Source organism: Eretmochelys imbricata, chromosome 11 (assembly GCF_965152235.1).
Source record: "Eretmochelys imbricata isolate rEreImb1 chromosome 11, rEreImb1.hap1, whole genome shotgun sequence".
In the NCBI taxonomy this organism is placed as follows: domain Eukaryota; kingdom Metazoa; phylum Chordata; order Testudines; family Cheloniidae; genus Eretmochelys; species Eretmochelys imbricata.
This window is the reverse complement of record NC_135582.1, coordinates 23,014,537-23,030,383: the sequence shown is the minus strand read 5'-3', so window position 1 is coordinate 23,030,383 and position 15,847 is coordinate 23,014,537. Positions and strand designations below refer to the sequence as shown.

The following is a 15,847-nucleotide window of genomic DNA, read 5'->3' as shown; positions in this document are numbered from 1 at the left end:
AGCCAAGTCTTTAGCCCCTCCATGTGTCTGTATTCTGCCTCTTCAGCCTCTCCACCAGCTGTGAGACAGCCTCTCAACTACACACAGCTGCAGTTCCCCAGGGCAGCTCACTGGCCCCTCCCCACACAGCTTCTTTGGATCCATCTGCCAACCAAATCACTCCTTTGCCTCCCTTTCCTACGCTGCACCCTACCCTACCCATTCCCTGCAGTCCAGGTATCTTTACACTGTTGCCACACTTATTCACCTTTTCTCCCCTTCATCATTCTACCACAGTGGTTCTCAACCTGTGGCCCAATCAGCACACAGCTGCAGCCCATGTGATAACCACAGGGTCATCCTGGTAATATTGGATGTGACCCACAATGGAAAATAGGTTGAGAACCACTGGTCTACCACAACCAGCTGCCACTTACTCTCTCTCTCTTCCCACCCCCACCCCCCAATGCCTGGAATTTTTTTTAAAAAAAATCAGGAATGAATAACCCCTTATTTTGGATCTTTTACAACTAGGTGGCATTTTAAACATTTGTTTAACTCATGTCCAAATTTCTTCAGGTTCTAGTGCTTACAGGTAGCCACTCTAGATTTACATTTTCATTTTAAAAAAGATCTAAACTGGGAACACTATGAACTTTCAATTTATCTTTTGCTGATAAAAATGGAAAACTCAAATTTGAAGTAGCTACTGAAAAGAATAACCACATGGCTTTTGAATTTTTAAACTTTTTTTTTTCTTCAGTGAGATTTTAAAGTAGATATCTGATTTCACAACAAAGAACAATGAGCTTTTAAGGATAACAGAACTGTCTATTTGAACCTCAACTGAATCAAAATTCAGGTTTAGTTCAAATAAGCATCCACATTTTGGATGCTTATATGGGTGCTCTACATCCCTTGCAGCTAGAAATGTCATAAGAACAGACTCTTTCATCACTGCTGCTCCATTTATGGCCACAGCTGAAAATCCCCCAAAAGTAACCTTTCTTGCAGTATTTTTGCAGGGATGAGGAGAATGTGTCTGATCATTTCAGGACCCTTTCATATTTGGTTCCCGAAATGGAGGAAGGGATTCTTAGTTATTTATAACCACTACATCCATTCCTGAACCTCTTTTTATTTTAGTTTTTCTACGGTCCAGCAGGATTTTTCAAAATATGTCAGGTAAACCATTCATCATGAAAGAAATAGAGGTAATTTTCACAAAAGTTTAGCCATACTCTGCATTGTCATGAAGTAGCTAGTGTGTACAAGTAGCACTGCTCTCTGCTAGATAAAGGAAAATTATTCTGATGTGTATCATAGGCCCTATACTGTTAACAACCAAGATTCGCCTTCAACTCCAGTTGTAGGAGGCCTGGGTTCTTTGAACTGGAGGATCTGAATTCCACTCTCTCTACCCCATGATGTGGAATGGAAAGGAACCATAGTGTGTAGCACAGTAACAACTGAGTAGTCACAGATGACTACTTTCAGCACTTAATGAGTGAACAAACGATCATCAAATATCATGTAAAATATTATAAATCATGTTAATATTATTAGGCCTGGCCCTGCACTTCTTACTCAGGCAAAAGAGACACTGACTTCAGAAGGAATTTTGTCTGATTTAGGGCAGAAGGATTCTCCTGTTATTTGTTTGTCTAACAAGGGCTTTCTAATGTCTGTTTTTAAATCTTTTCTCTGTATATTAAATAATAACATCTGGTAGCTGTGTCTCTGTGTTGTGCATATATTTAAGGCAGGTCAGAATAATTCAATATTGTTTCATTATTTCAGTATTACAATTATTTTACTACTATAGTATAAAAAAACCTGTTTCTTTACCTCTCCTGTCATGTTGTGTTGGGTCATTTTGTATCACATGATGTGATGTAATGTAACTCAATGCAAGAAGACACATGTCCCTTCTCATTGGAAATTTAAAGAAACACAGATTACTTTTCCCCTGTGGGAAACAAAGCAGGTCAGGTGCCCACAACTAGCTGTAGGAAGTTTGACATAATTATCTCAGTTTCAGTACCTATGTATTTCTAATCTAATGGCATTTTGAAAGGAAGTCTATTAGATACCACAATTTAGCTGCAGTAAATCATTAAGCAAAAATAATGCGGAAAGAAAATCATTCCATGTCGTTTGCACTCCTTGCATCTATTTTAACATATTGCTAGGAAAAACTCTTGTAAATAAAATTATTGTTGGAGTAGAATTTCCAAATATATACTATGAAAGTGGAAAGCACCTGGGGAAAAAGTGATATAGCTGGAAGGCCCATTTGCACTGAATCCAAGTGGATGGAAAGAAAGCAAAAACACTTTTTTCCCTTTTTTTGAGTAAAAAAGAATCTGGAGTAGTGAAGTACTGACACAGGAGAACAGCACATGAAGGCAACTTAAAAATTCTACTTCAAGACATACCAGTGTAAAAGTAGAGTAATTCACTTTACATTGATGTACTTACCATTATGAGAGTGAGCAGGGTTGAAGGGTTATATTGCATCTAGCTCCTAGATAGCGTTTTTCATCTGAAAATTTCAAAACACTTTACAGCAGCATCATCCCAATCTTACAGATGGGGACACTGAGACAGAGAAAGGTGAAGAGACTTGCCCCAATTCACCTATCCGGACAGTGGCAAAGCCAGGAACAAAATCCAGCTCCCCCAAGTGCTAGCCCAGTGCCCTCTTTACTAGGCCACACCAGAGGAGGAGAAAGGAAGAGCATAGAATCCAACTGAAATACTACTTATATAATATTAAGTACACTCTCTAATGCCAGATATGTTGTTTCTTTACATCCAACTCCAGCAATGGGGCCAAAAGCTTTAGTTTTGTATTTCTTGGTGACGTTTTAGTCCCAGCATACAGAATGCGATGCCAGTAGTAGGTCTCCTATGGGAGCCAGCATATGTCACGTGACAGAGAACAAAAAATGAATATTTAAAGAGCAGCATATTCACCACAGACGCAGAAAAACTTTTTTTTCTCTCCCTGTCTCTCTCGCTCATGCTCACACACACACACACCACACACACAGCAGGTGCTATTTCGAATGGCCTATAAGCAGGAAAGTTGACACAAAAGCACTGGCACCATTTCACTTTGAGTTAGATATTAAACTACAAGAAATAATGTAATTAGAGGTTTACTATTTATTTAAAATCTTAGGTTTAATCTCTCAGACTATTCCGTTCCTTAACTGTGATAGCTGAATGACTGCACTTTGCAAAGGTTTATGTTAAGCAGGTTCTGAGCTTCCTGCATTTCCATTGACCCCTCCTGAGTTGTGGATTGTCTTTTCGGTTTGAATAAAGAGAAACTCAGCTGGAACAGTTAAACTTCATCTGGCTTCACATTAAAACCACAATTTTTACATAGTTTTGATGGAAAGCCATAAATCAGCCTTTTTTCACTCAAAACTGGGCCTGGGCTTACTTGAAAGATTTGCAACCCTTACAGAGTCTTTCAGTAAACTTGTTCTGAGTTTTGAATTTGTAATGAAAATATACAATTTTAATGGAGTTAGTGGATTCATCACACACAGGTTGTACAGCTCTAGTTATAGGTCACCTTCAGTAAAATGATTAAACAGTAACTATTCCATAATATTACCTGGGACAAATTTAATCAATATGACCCTCTTGCATATCCTATGCACCTACTTCCATAAATGGTGCCTTGCAAAGTTTCCATTAATTATATGTAAACAGCAAAACTCAATAATTTCAAAAGGGGTAATAATCCATGAATATTGGTTACTTGCTAGTGCAGTACTACATTTCCTAATCTTGAACAACTAGCTTTAATCTCAAAAATAATGTTTTTCCTCGAGTTTTACTGTTCAGAGATGCTTCTGTTTGCCAATTTTTAATATACTCTTTGAAAACTGATGAATACTTTACCCACTCTCAAATAAGTGAGGGATTCTAAGGAACGGTAAAACACTTCCCTGCTTTGCTACAAAAACCTGAAAGGGCAATTAAATAGATGGTAAGAATAAAATGAATTCTGGGACGTCAGGGAATAGGGTCCCTTATTAAAAGCGTTGCACAATCAAAGGAGGAAAAACTCTGGGGAAGGATTTCTGCCGCCCACACCTCTGAACCAGGTCGTACCTCCAGAGTGGTATCTAATAATCCATTTAGGGAAATATTTGTGCTTTAAGGTCCAAAGTGCTGTAGTACCACCCCCAAATTGATAAGGAAAAGAATAAAGTAGTACTTGAGAGAAACTATGTGAGTCCTCAGGAGCTGTAAGTCAGAAGGTATGTGTGTCAAGCCCAGAGCATGTATGCTCAAGCCAATCCCTGAAAATAGGATTTAAGGATTTGGATGATGACTGGGGGTCACAGACTTTTCAGCAGGCATGTACGTCTTGATGTTGCCAAAAGCCTGCTCACCAAATCAAGAGGGGGAACTGCAGCCAGACATCTTGTGTGGTGTGTGTGTTTCCCTGCCTGAAGCTCTAGTGACCAAAGTAAGAGAACCAACAACAGTCAGATCCTTTTACAAGTGTCAGCTGCTGAATATTTTCCATGGTGGGGAATTCTGAAAAAGCATCCCACACATCCTCTGTAGGTTAGGAACTGGGTACTAGTGCAAAGAAGCCAATAAGAATTAAACAAAGAAAATGTAAAACAAAATAAGTGAAGGATTTGTTTTTGTTTTTACACAACATTCATTTTGGTAGATGCTGATAATATTTATAACCTACTTTTCAATTTTTCCCCTAAGGCATAGTTGAGTACAGCAGATACACAAAGGAAGAAAAATCATACCACCGCCCCACTCAACTACGTGTCCTCCTTATTTATGTGCCTTCTACCAACTTGTACTTTTGTAATGAACATATTTCAGCTAAATTGTTTCCTTTGAAACCATAGATGACTGGTATGTTTTTTGAGGAATAAATTCACATTTGATCAACTTCCCAAAAGGCTAAAATGGATCTACTATTATGGCAGTACAAACACCTTATTCTCTCAGTAAATATTGGAGGAACTGGAGGGGAAATCTTTTTTGTGGAGCATACTGTGATGGAAAACTTCTTAGCACTTTTTAAATTATTCATTAGAAAGGTATATCAGTATTCAGTAAACCTTATAATCAAGTATGTTTTGAAATGGCAGATTATGGAAATATAAGGATTTTGATTAATCAATTATTCTTCTTTAGAGCATCTCCCAAATTTAAAAACAAGAGAGCTGTTTGGCACACACTTGAACCTCTGTAAAATCAAATGCAACTAAAGTATCTACTTTACCTGTAATCTCTAGTACTGCTCTGCCCCCTTGTGCTGCTGCAGTGAACTCAACTGAATAACAGTTTAGCTTAATCTTTGTACATGAACTACACACGCAAAAATCACCACTGTCACTTCTCACTTTTCTGGCAAGTTCAAGGTCAGTGCCTAGCTATTTTCAGCTCATCTCTTCTTGATCCATGCAGAGAAATGACAAGGTAACATGATTCGGGGTCAGCTGTATTACAGGAACCGTTACATAAACGGAGAAAGTGGAAATCAATCCTAGCTGACAGTGTCTTCAGGATAATCAGCGCTCACTCCATGCCGCTGTCAGCTCCCCTGCATCAAACACCATGTTACTTCTGTCAGATCTTTTTAATAAAGCCGTATTCTCACTTTTGGCAAAGTAAATAAATATTTCACTTGGGCTTGCATTTAATTCATTGTTTAGCAAACTTTACCACTTTGGATTTGCAAACAATCCTCGTATTTACTGAAAAGACATCTCATGCTGTCATAGCCATTTCTGCCTAGGAAGGTTGTTGGCAAAGATATGATCTTCTCTTATGACATATACCATTCTTCATGCTATGTGTTAGGTTTCTTCATGCAGACCATTGCCTTATGATCCTCTGTTTTCAACTAGATCTCAGATTCCCAAAATGTTTACTTAAATGATCATCATTATCTAAAGAATATTACAGCTCTACTGTAATGTTTTAGGACACCTTAGTGAATTTGTTTGATTATTATTACTTTATCTGAATCATTTCCTCCTATAACTAGACATCTTTCTTAATGTAGAATTATGAACATATCATTTCACAAGATGTGCTATGTTAGTTGCATTTCGATGACAGCACATGGTATGTCAGTTTAGAGAAAGAAAAGCTATTCTATCCCACCCACCTTGTGCTCCCATGAAACTGCCAAGCCTGCAGTACTCCACTGAAGAACAATTTACCATAATATTAGTTGTCAGTAAATTCAAAGACGGAACTCCTAAAGCTATAAAATGGATTAGAAGCAATTTAAAAAAGAATTAACAAACTAGAGTAAGAGTATACTGTCAACAAACAAATGCTTCATCATAGCACTGTAATTTGGAATTTTAATTACCCCTCTGCTTCTGTAACAAAACAATGTCTGAACTGGCAGCCATTTGAATCTCTCACAGGTCATTGAGCATTCTAGTTAATTACTCTATGAATAGCCTGTTTTTCTCCCCTCTGGAAACACGTTTCTAATGGCAGTCAAGGTCTGACAAATGTGTCATCTACATAATTAGCTAGGAAGCAACACAAAACATTAAACATGCTTTGTGCCGACAACTATCAAAACATTTCATTTGTTGTCAATTATTCATTACTTTGTAGGTTCTGAAGGGGTTGTTATTATGGAAATAAGTCCAGATGCTAACAAGGTTAGCATTTTTGATTCAAATTAGTAATCAGAGGACTAACTTTTAAAAAAATGTATCCGATGTACATTTATGGCTCTTTTCAATCAGTAGTAAAGTATAAATGAATTTAGTTAGGTTCAGGTTAAAATACCCTGGCATAGTACAAACGCTAATTTGTCGAGGTGCATCTTTCTTTGAAGTGTTAGTATCTAAACTGAAGTTGTAAACTTTCAGAACCTTTGACAAGACCAATTTGTACTTAGTAAATAGGGTGAAGATTTTCACAGCATGAGACAATGTATGATTGAAGGAAAAAACCCACCACACTTGAGGTTTTTGAACCTTTTTCCTTTATATGTGTCACATTGAGTAAAAGTCAAAAATCAGCAATTCCAATTCATATAATATCTGGTCTGAACTTCAGTTTGATTTAGCAAACACCACAAACTGGTTACATTCACCACTTCCTCAGCAGAGCTGAAATGAATTTAGTCCATCTTTCAAAAAGAAATAGGTACTGGTTATTTCTTTTTCTGTAAGATCTTATGATGTTGTCTATCAAGTTATGCCGTTGAAATGTTATACTGAAAATGCCTTGAATATAGACAGATGGAGATTTTAACAATAAAATTAACATCCACCTTCTTAGCCAAGATCAATTCAATTCTGGTACCTACAGTATAAATATAAAATACACATATAGAGACACAGAAACACACACTGTAACAAAATACACAAACAAAAGAAATTCAGAAATTCTATTTTAGAAAACAAAGGTGCCTTCCTAAGCCTTGTTTCCACATGTGAAAAAAATGACAATATATCTGACAAAAAACAGTTTGATAAGAAATCATTGGTCATGAAAAATGGCAGGCAGTAGAACAAGTTATATTGTTCAATATACCTTTTTATCTTGACTCTAATTCCTCAATACCTTAGTTTTTCCTTCTAAACCAATATGTGGGCCCAGTCCAGCACTAAGAAGTGCAGTTGGGTTCAATGCAGTTTCGCCGAAGTAAAGACTAAGGCCCTACTCCTACAAATGATTATTGACTTCAGTTGACTAGTCACATGCTTAAAGTTAACATATGTAAAAGAAATTGAAGAATTGGAGCCTAAGGAATTATGACTTTACTTACAATTTGTGAACATTTTAGATGTACAATATTCTACTGTACAACAGAGAATAGAAGTAAAATGCCATTTTGATTCGATGACATAAAATATATTTGAACTACACAGAGTAGAACATAGAGATGAGACATCTGAAAATTCTGTTTTATTTTCCTTCAACGGTAGAGAACTAACAGGTCTTTTCCATTCCTAACTTCTATGATTTCACGAACAATCTTGCTGGAGAAACAGTATGGAATTACTTTCATACAAGTCACTGCTTTAACACAAATCTACTCATTTTATATATAACGCTTACATGCTTGATGAAATTAAAGTGGTTGCCATTAAAAAATAAGCATTTACCAACAGTTATCACATTGTGTCATCTTAGGTACATTCATATTTCTAGCCCTAATATTCTAGTACTATTTTTTTGAACATGCAACAACTGAGTTACTTCAGATACTCGGGAGTCAAAATTGTTCCCTTTTAATGGTGTCTACCATATTTTTCATTGAAAGCTAAAGAAAAATGCCTATATATATATCTGTATGTTTTTTCTATCAATATTGATGTAGATATTTCTCTCTCTCTCTTGATATGTAGATATCTATGAGACACAAGTCTGAAGAGAGTCCAGTGTGAACAGCCCTTTTTAGAATAAAATAAATAGATTTTATTTTTTGCAATTTATAGTATTGTGAATGGGGAGAATGCCTTAATGAATTAAGCAATTACTTGTTGAGAGAACATTTTTATCAATGCCTGTTTTTCTCCAGGAAAAAAAAAAGAAAATAAAAGGAAAAACAAATCTTCAAAAACTTCCACTAAATATACTATTTTAAAAAAGGAGCTCCAATGATCTTACAGAAAAGGAAATAATCCATTTTCAGCTAAAACTTCCTACAGCAATAAGAGAAATATCATGAAACTGAAAATATTTTTTTAGGAAGGATGCAGTCTGTCTTTTAATGAACATTAAACAGATAACATATTTATGAGGAAGTCAAAATATTTTGGAAGCCGATAATCCTGTAAGTCTTAACATGCTATAAAAACCACAAATAAATGCAAAGTGTTACTGTTACACATGCCTGCCTGATCAATGGTTCTCACATATTGATCTATAAATGGAGTTGACAGTCTGTGTTGGCTGCACATTTTCCAAGCAGCTCTATTTTTGTACAAAACCAATACGGGCAATTACCTTTGTTTGAGATGCCAAGTCTTATCAATTCAATGTGATTTAGTGTCATTTAAATTAAATATCAGGATCTACTTCGGGACAATCTATACAAAGCCTCAAACTTGACTATAAGCTTGATTTGAAGTAAACATGTACAAGCCCCATAATCTCATAATATGGCTCAAAAACTCTACTAAACAGAAGGCTTGTATTTTTAGCCTTTTTATTTCTCTTTTTTTGGCTAGTCATAACTTTGGCAAGTATTCTATGATCACAGGACTGGAGTAAGAAACAAAAGAAAATTGCTTCCTGCTTCTCTGATAACGTATCAGAGAGCTAAATAAACCAACAAAGTCTGTTCAATCAAAAAGAACTCTAATACATTAGCATTTTGGAATGTCTAAGATAGACCGTAATTCTTAATCTAAACACCAATAACAAAAGACATTTCATTGGTGAATTTGCTTTGAATGAAGCAAAATGCATTTCTCTGGGTTTAAAAGATAGAAATACTGATGTACATTGGTGGTTGAGATACTAATATTAAACAATGAAAGAGCTTTTGCCTACTACACTCTGTGTCCAGCTTCAAGATTTGTGCTCTTCAAACTCTACATTAATATCAGTTCCAACTTCCAGCAGAATACTTGAGCATTTCCATTGTAAATACCACAGACTAAAAGACATGAGCATTTACATTAAGCTTTTGCATCAGCTAGCTTCTCTATTATACATTCAGCATCTTTACTAATACAAAATGCACAGTTCATATGGCCTTACTGACGTACACTTCATATCTTCCATTGTCACACCATAGAAAATAATCTGTTCATCTTCAAAAGGCGAGCCCAAGGTGTACACACAAGCACAGCACTGAATACTTTAGAATGCCGCAAATCACTTAGACAAAATTATATAGTCTCTTCTCTACAAATCACTACTAGAGGTTCTTCATAAATGTGTTTTATTTTTTTCAAACATATTTTAGGAATATTTTTTTAACTGTTCAAAATGCAACAAATCCTGAATTGCCTTAACTTAGACAAAACTCCAGCTGAAGTGAACCGGTTTTGCATGAGTTAGGCAAGGAATATTTGGCCCTTGATTTGGAAGACCAATAGAAAGAGAAACGTGTTCATTAACAGATCACACATTAGTAGATATTCCTAATGCATTTCCATAATTGAAGTAACAGAGTAACATGGAGCCTCTTATGAGTTCACTCATATTACCAATGTTTTTAAAAAACCTAACAGCTGAAGACAAAGAAATACAGTTTATGTGAAACCAGTACAAAATGTTTCCAAACGTTCGATAAGCCAACGAATGACATACACTCCCACCCACCCACACCAACTATCTTAACAGAGAGTCAGATTCTCAACTGATATAAAACAGCATAAGTCCTTTTTTGCCCTGCAACACAGTGTAATAAGATCCCATTGATATGTTGGTATATGTATCTTTAAGCTCTGATCTATATTCCTTTGGATGCAAAACTGAAGGTTGTTTATTTAAGTGCCCAGAAACTACAAAACAAGAATACATTACTCCAAACAACCATAATAAAGAACTCTTCACTTTTTCAAGGCACTTCACAAACAAAGGTTCTATCTTCTCCCTTTCATGCACTCCCCCAAAATCCTTTACTAATCAGGCATGGAGGATCTGATATGTCAACATGAAAGTGATACAGATATTTTGGTAAATCTTTTACATTCAAACAACATTACACTTTAAGAACATATTTGAATATGTTTGAATTCTTGTTTAAGAATTGTGGTTTTCGTTTGGCTTTAGCAAACAACTTTAACAGGCTTATCTGAGTAAATATGCCAAAATACTTTTCAGTATGTCAATATATAGTCAGAAAATTCTGCATGGCAAAAAGAGATGAAAAGAACCGAAACAGAAAGGAAATCAGTAGCATGGAAAGCTTTCAATCTATGATATTGGAGCCAAGTTTGCTTGGTAAAATGAAATATACTGAGCAAAATACCAGTTCATATAATTAGCTACTAAACAAATGTAACACAAAGCAACTTTTCAGCTCCCTACTAATGAACATACATTGTACCTGCTATGGTTATGGGAATGCAGCAGTGAATATTTATGTCTAATTTAACTTTTTAGAACCCTTGCTCTATAACAGTCCAGCATACTACCCCCAAAACTAAAGTTATGTAACAAGGTAATATCAACAATGAGAAACTGCATGATAAAATCCTGCCCAAAAGTGAAAAATGCTAATTTTGTCTCATTTAGCAGCTGGATACAGAAATGCTCATTAGTTTTAAGAGGGTTAATCCTTTTAACTTTTGCATATTGATATGCCAATTATGCCTAATTGTACAAGAGGCATCAGTCAAGGTAATAGTGCATAAACACATGAAAGTTATTAAGTACATCCCAACATGTAATAAAGTAGGTGTTAATTGGTAGCTGAGTTCTGCAGGCTATTGAGGTGGATAATTCATTGAGAGATGGATCACTTGTAATTTCTCTACATAATTCCTTTTGCAGTCTCATGCTGTGATGTTTTCATGCTTGTCAAAAACAACTGCAGCCTAGTGCCGTTTGTTAAACACAGCCAATAAAATATGTTAGGCATCATTAAATATACTTAACTTTTAAACTTTTTCAAAGGTACAGTTCTTACTGATAATGCATTATAGTATTTCCAATAAATTACTGTAAACACTGCTTCAAGTTCATAACTGAGGAACATTTCACTTAGGATAAAAACAAAGCAATATGTGCAATGTGTCTGAGGCAAATGATACTTTTAAATTGGAAAGTAAACATACTGAAATGAATCTCTCATCAGTTGCCATGATCTAAAGCAATGTTTTCAGTACAGAAATATAATGATTTGCTTCCCTGAGCTAAATTCATGTAAGTAAGTACGTAAATAAAAAGAATAATTAAAATCATATACTTTTCAATCTACCTTGATGAAAGTGTTGTGGGTTAATTTTGTCTTTGCACTCGGAGTGAATAATGCAGGAAAAATACAATTTCTATAGAAGCTTATTCCATTTAATAACTCAGTTAGTATAATGGATTCCTATGAAATATTCAGCTCTCTAACAGAACAGCAATGAATGGCTGTGAAGACTGACTGAGTCTTGGGGGTCTGTCCCCAGCTAACCTAACTCGTTCAGATCCATTTTGTTCTCAGTGAATGCGGAGTCCAAAAAAGTAGCTAACATTGCATAAATAATTTTGTAACATCATATGGCCTCAGCTGCAAGTTGCCACCATTACAGAAGAAAATTAACCAGGGGAGACTCATACCAATCAGTCTGTTTAGTAGCTCAGAATGAGTACAGGGGCAGGGATATAATTGGCAATAAAGTTCATCACTAACTATTTTATTTTAAATCATTTTAATGAATAAAAATGACGCAACTCTGTTCACGGTTAACATATTAAGATAAGTTCAGTATCAGAGCTCTGCAAAACAGTAATTTCTACAGCAAGACTATTTTAGGTGTGTCAGTTGCAAAGTTTCCCTTTATTAGAAGAGTTTTAATGTCTGTTTTTTACTTCTTTTGTCTGATTTTAGCCTCTGGCTTTTAGAAGTAATATATATTGGGAAACATAAGCACTATACACCTGCACAGCTTCATTTTTTATTACACTGAAGCAGGAGAATGGAGATCCTGATTAGTCATTAAATGTGGTAGCACCAAATCCATGATATCTCTTTGGATTAAACAGTTTTACTTTAATAACTGGTGACACTATTTGAAAGGTGGCATTTCTTACTGCTTGTAGGTGGATGGGTTCCTACTTGCAAGGGTTCTAGAAGAATTAATAATAAGCCTGAAGATATTAACTTGGTTTTACAAAAATCAGATCAGGAAACACTTGTGGAATTTTACTTACAGGTTCTTTGACCTTCACATTCTCAGAAAGGATCATTGATTTACTTTGGCTGTGCCTGTCATGGTGGCTGTTAGCACTTTTGATCCTCATTTGAACAGCCCCTATATTTTGGTGGGTAGGATTCGGTTTTTCAGAGGAGGTATCGGAAGCTGGAAGTCCTTGCATGATTACTGCGTTGTCCTGAAAAACACAGAACAATAAAGTTATTCTTGATACATGTGCTCTTTACCTAAAAACATATTAATGCAGTCAGTAGCAGACACAGGCTGAACCAGTTCAGGAAAGCATGGTTATCTTTGAACACTAGGGTAACCAACAGTTGATTACTGTACTAATCACTCACACAGCCAAACTGACTTGGAAGAGTTAATGCAGTGTTGTTGTAGCCATGTCAATCCCAGGATATTAGAGAGACAAGGCGAGTGAGGTAATATATTTTATTGGAACAACTTCAAGAAGTTCGTCCAATAAAAGATATTACCTCACCCATCTTGTCTCTTGGAAGAGTTGAGTTTATGTAAAAGATTATCCTTATCTCAAATGCCATTCTCCTCTATAGTGTAATCTCTCTGTAACCTTCTATCATATCCAGCTGGCAGCTATCAAACTTTGTCTTTGGCCCTGTTCACACAATACATTTTTAGACAATATGAAGGAAAGTGGTTTGAAAGTAATTAACCTGACTGACTTCTACACTACAGTACTTTAAAATCCATGCTACAGGCATGTTAGAAAACTATGCTGGAGCCCTGTTAGCACAGTCTTCTCAAGCACAGATCTGTTAAACTTTTCTTAGGTTCAATTATTTCATCTATAGCTGAAACTTTTTCTTTTTTATATAAAAACTGTGTCCTTTGGTGAAGCCTGAGCATATCAGATTCCATACACTAAGGATGGTCAGGCCTGGTTAGTACTTTGGTGGGAAAGTACTATATGGAATGCAGAAGTCCTGCATGAAGTAGTACTAATGATGTGGTATAAATAACTTACATGTGCACCTCTATGATGCTAAAGGGCACTGTGACTATGGATGGGCCATCCTTTGAATGAAATGCAAAGCCATGGTTCTGGCTCCTTGTTGTTATTTAAAGTAAAAAATCAAGACTGCACGTTCTTCTAAAAAGTATGCTCTAGCAATATTCTGGGGAAGTTCTATGGTTATGTAGGAGGACATATTAGGTGATGCAGGAGGACATACTAGGTGATCAGAATGGTCCCTTCTGGCCTTAGAGTTATGAAAAAATTCCCACGGATCTTCCAGTAGAATGGGTAATAAACTTAGTGTTCTGGTCACAATGGAACTCTAGTCTTCGTATTCTGTCTAAATTCCCCATACATTTTCCATTGGTTAGATACTTTGTATTTCCTGTGCTAAAATGTGTCCCATTAAACACTTGCTGCATTTTCACCCACAAGTCGTATATTTCAAAAGTAGGCGAAGTGATATGTGATACTATGAGAGCAGAAGGAGGGAGTGGTAGCAATCCACATATTTAGTTGCTTAATACTTTTAATTGACACTTTTTTTAAAAAATAGCTCCACCACCACTACTGGTTGGGTAGTTCTTTGAAATCTGACATATCGATTACTTTGGGGCCAGGGACATGTAAAGTCATTGAGATTTGGATGAAAGTCACCAGTTCCTGCGTGTGTTTTCAGGGAACAAAGCTTTTTCCGATAGCACCCCAAAAACCCTGAAGCTTCTGTTGACCTTTGACCCATAACTTGAGCTCAGATGATAAAGAAGGATAAAGGAGTTTGAGGTGCAAGTGGTCTTCTTGTCCATCCTCCCCGTGGAAGGAAAAGGCCTGGGTAGAGACCGTCGAATCGTGGAAGTCAACAAATGGATACGCAGATGGTGTCAGAGAGAAGGCTTTGGATTCTTTGACCATGGGATGGTGTTCCAAGTAGAAGTATTGCTAGGTGGAGATGGGCTTCACCTAACAGAGAGGGAAGAACATCTTCGCAAGCAGGCTGGCTACCCTAGTGAGGAGGGCTTTAAACTAGGTTCACTGGGGGAAGGAAACCAAAGCCCTGAGGTAAGTGGGGAAGTGGGATATCAGGAGGAAGCATGAACAGGAGAGAGAAAAAGGGGAGGACTCCTGCCTTATACTGAGAAATCAGGACAATCAGCGAGTTATCTTAAGTGCCTATACACAAATGCAAGAAGCCTGGGAAACAAGCAAGGAGAACTGGAAGAAGTCCTGGCACAGTCAAGGAATTATGATGTGATTGGAATAACAGAGACTTGGTGGGATAACTCACATGACTGGAGTACTGTCATGGATGGATATAAACAGTTCAGGAAGAACAGGCAGGGCAGAAAAGGTGGGGGAGTTGCACTGTATGTAAGGGAGCAGTATGACTGCTCAGAGCTCAAGTATGAAACTGCAGAAAAACCTGAGTGTCTCTGGATTAAGTTTAGAAGTGTGAGCAACAAGGGTGATATCGTGGTGGGAGTCTGCTATAGACCACCGGACCAGAGGGATGAGGTGGACGAGGCATTCTTCCGGCAACTCACAGAAGTTACTAGATCGCAGGCCCTGGTTCTCATGGGAGACTTCAATCACCCTGATATCTGCTGGGAGAGCAATACAGCGGTGCATAGACAATCCAGGAAGTTTTTGGAAAGTGTAGGGGACAATTTCCTGGTGCAAGTGCTGGAGGAACCAACTAGGGGCAGAGCTCTTCTTGACCTGCTGCTCACAAACCAGGAAGAATTAGTAGGGGAAGCTAAAGTGGATGGGAACCTGGGAGGCAGTGACCATGAGATGGTTGAGTTCAGGATCCTGACACAGGGAAGAAAGGAGAGCAGCGGAATACAGACCCTGGACTTCAGAAAAGCGGACTTTGACTCCCTCAGGGAACTGATGGGCAGGATCCCCTGGGAGAATAACATGAGGGGGAAAGGAGTCCAGGAGAGCTGGCTGTATTTTAAAGAATCCTTATTGAGGTTACAGGGACAAACCATCCCGATGTGTAGAAAAAATGGTAAATACGGCAGGTGAC

At 37.0% G+C, this 15,847-nt stretch overlaps 1 protein-coding gene across 2 annotated transcripts in view; it reads right to left on the bottom strand.

Moving 5' to 3' along the window:
* The window catches only part of ARHGAP15 (Rho GTPase activating protein 15), a 448,076-nt gene that overhangs the window by 410,052 nt on the left and 22,177 nt on the right, over positions 1-15,847 (bottom strand). For both annotated transcript variants that reach the window (XM_077829446.1, XM_077829447.1), the window contains exon 2: positions 12,838-13,017. In XM_077829446.1, the coding sequence (XP_077685572.1) occupies positions 12,838-13,002 (165 nt within the window). In that variant the 5' untranslated portion in view covers positions 13,003-13,017. The remainder of the gene's footprint in view (positions 1-12,837; positions 13,018-15,847) is intronic.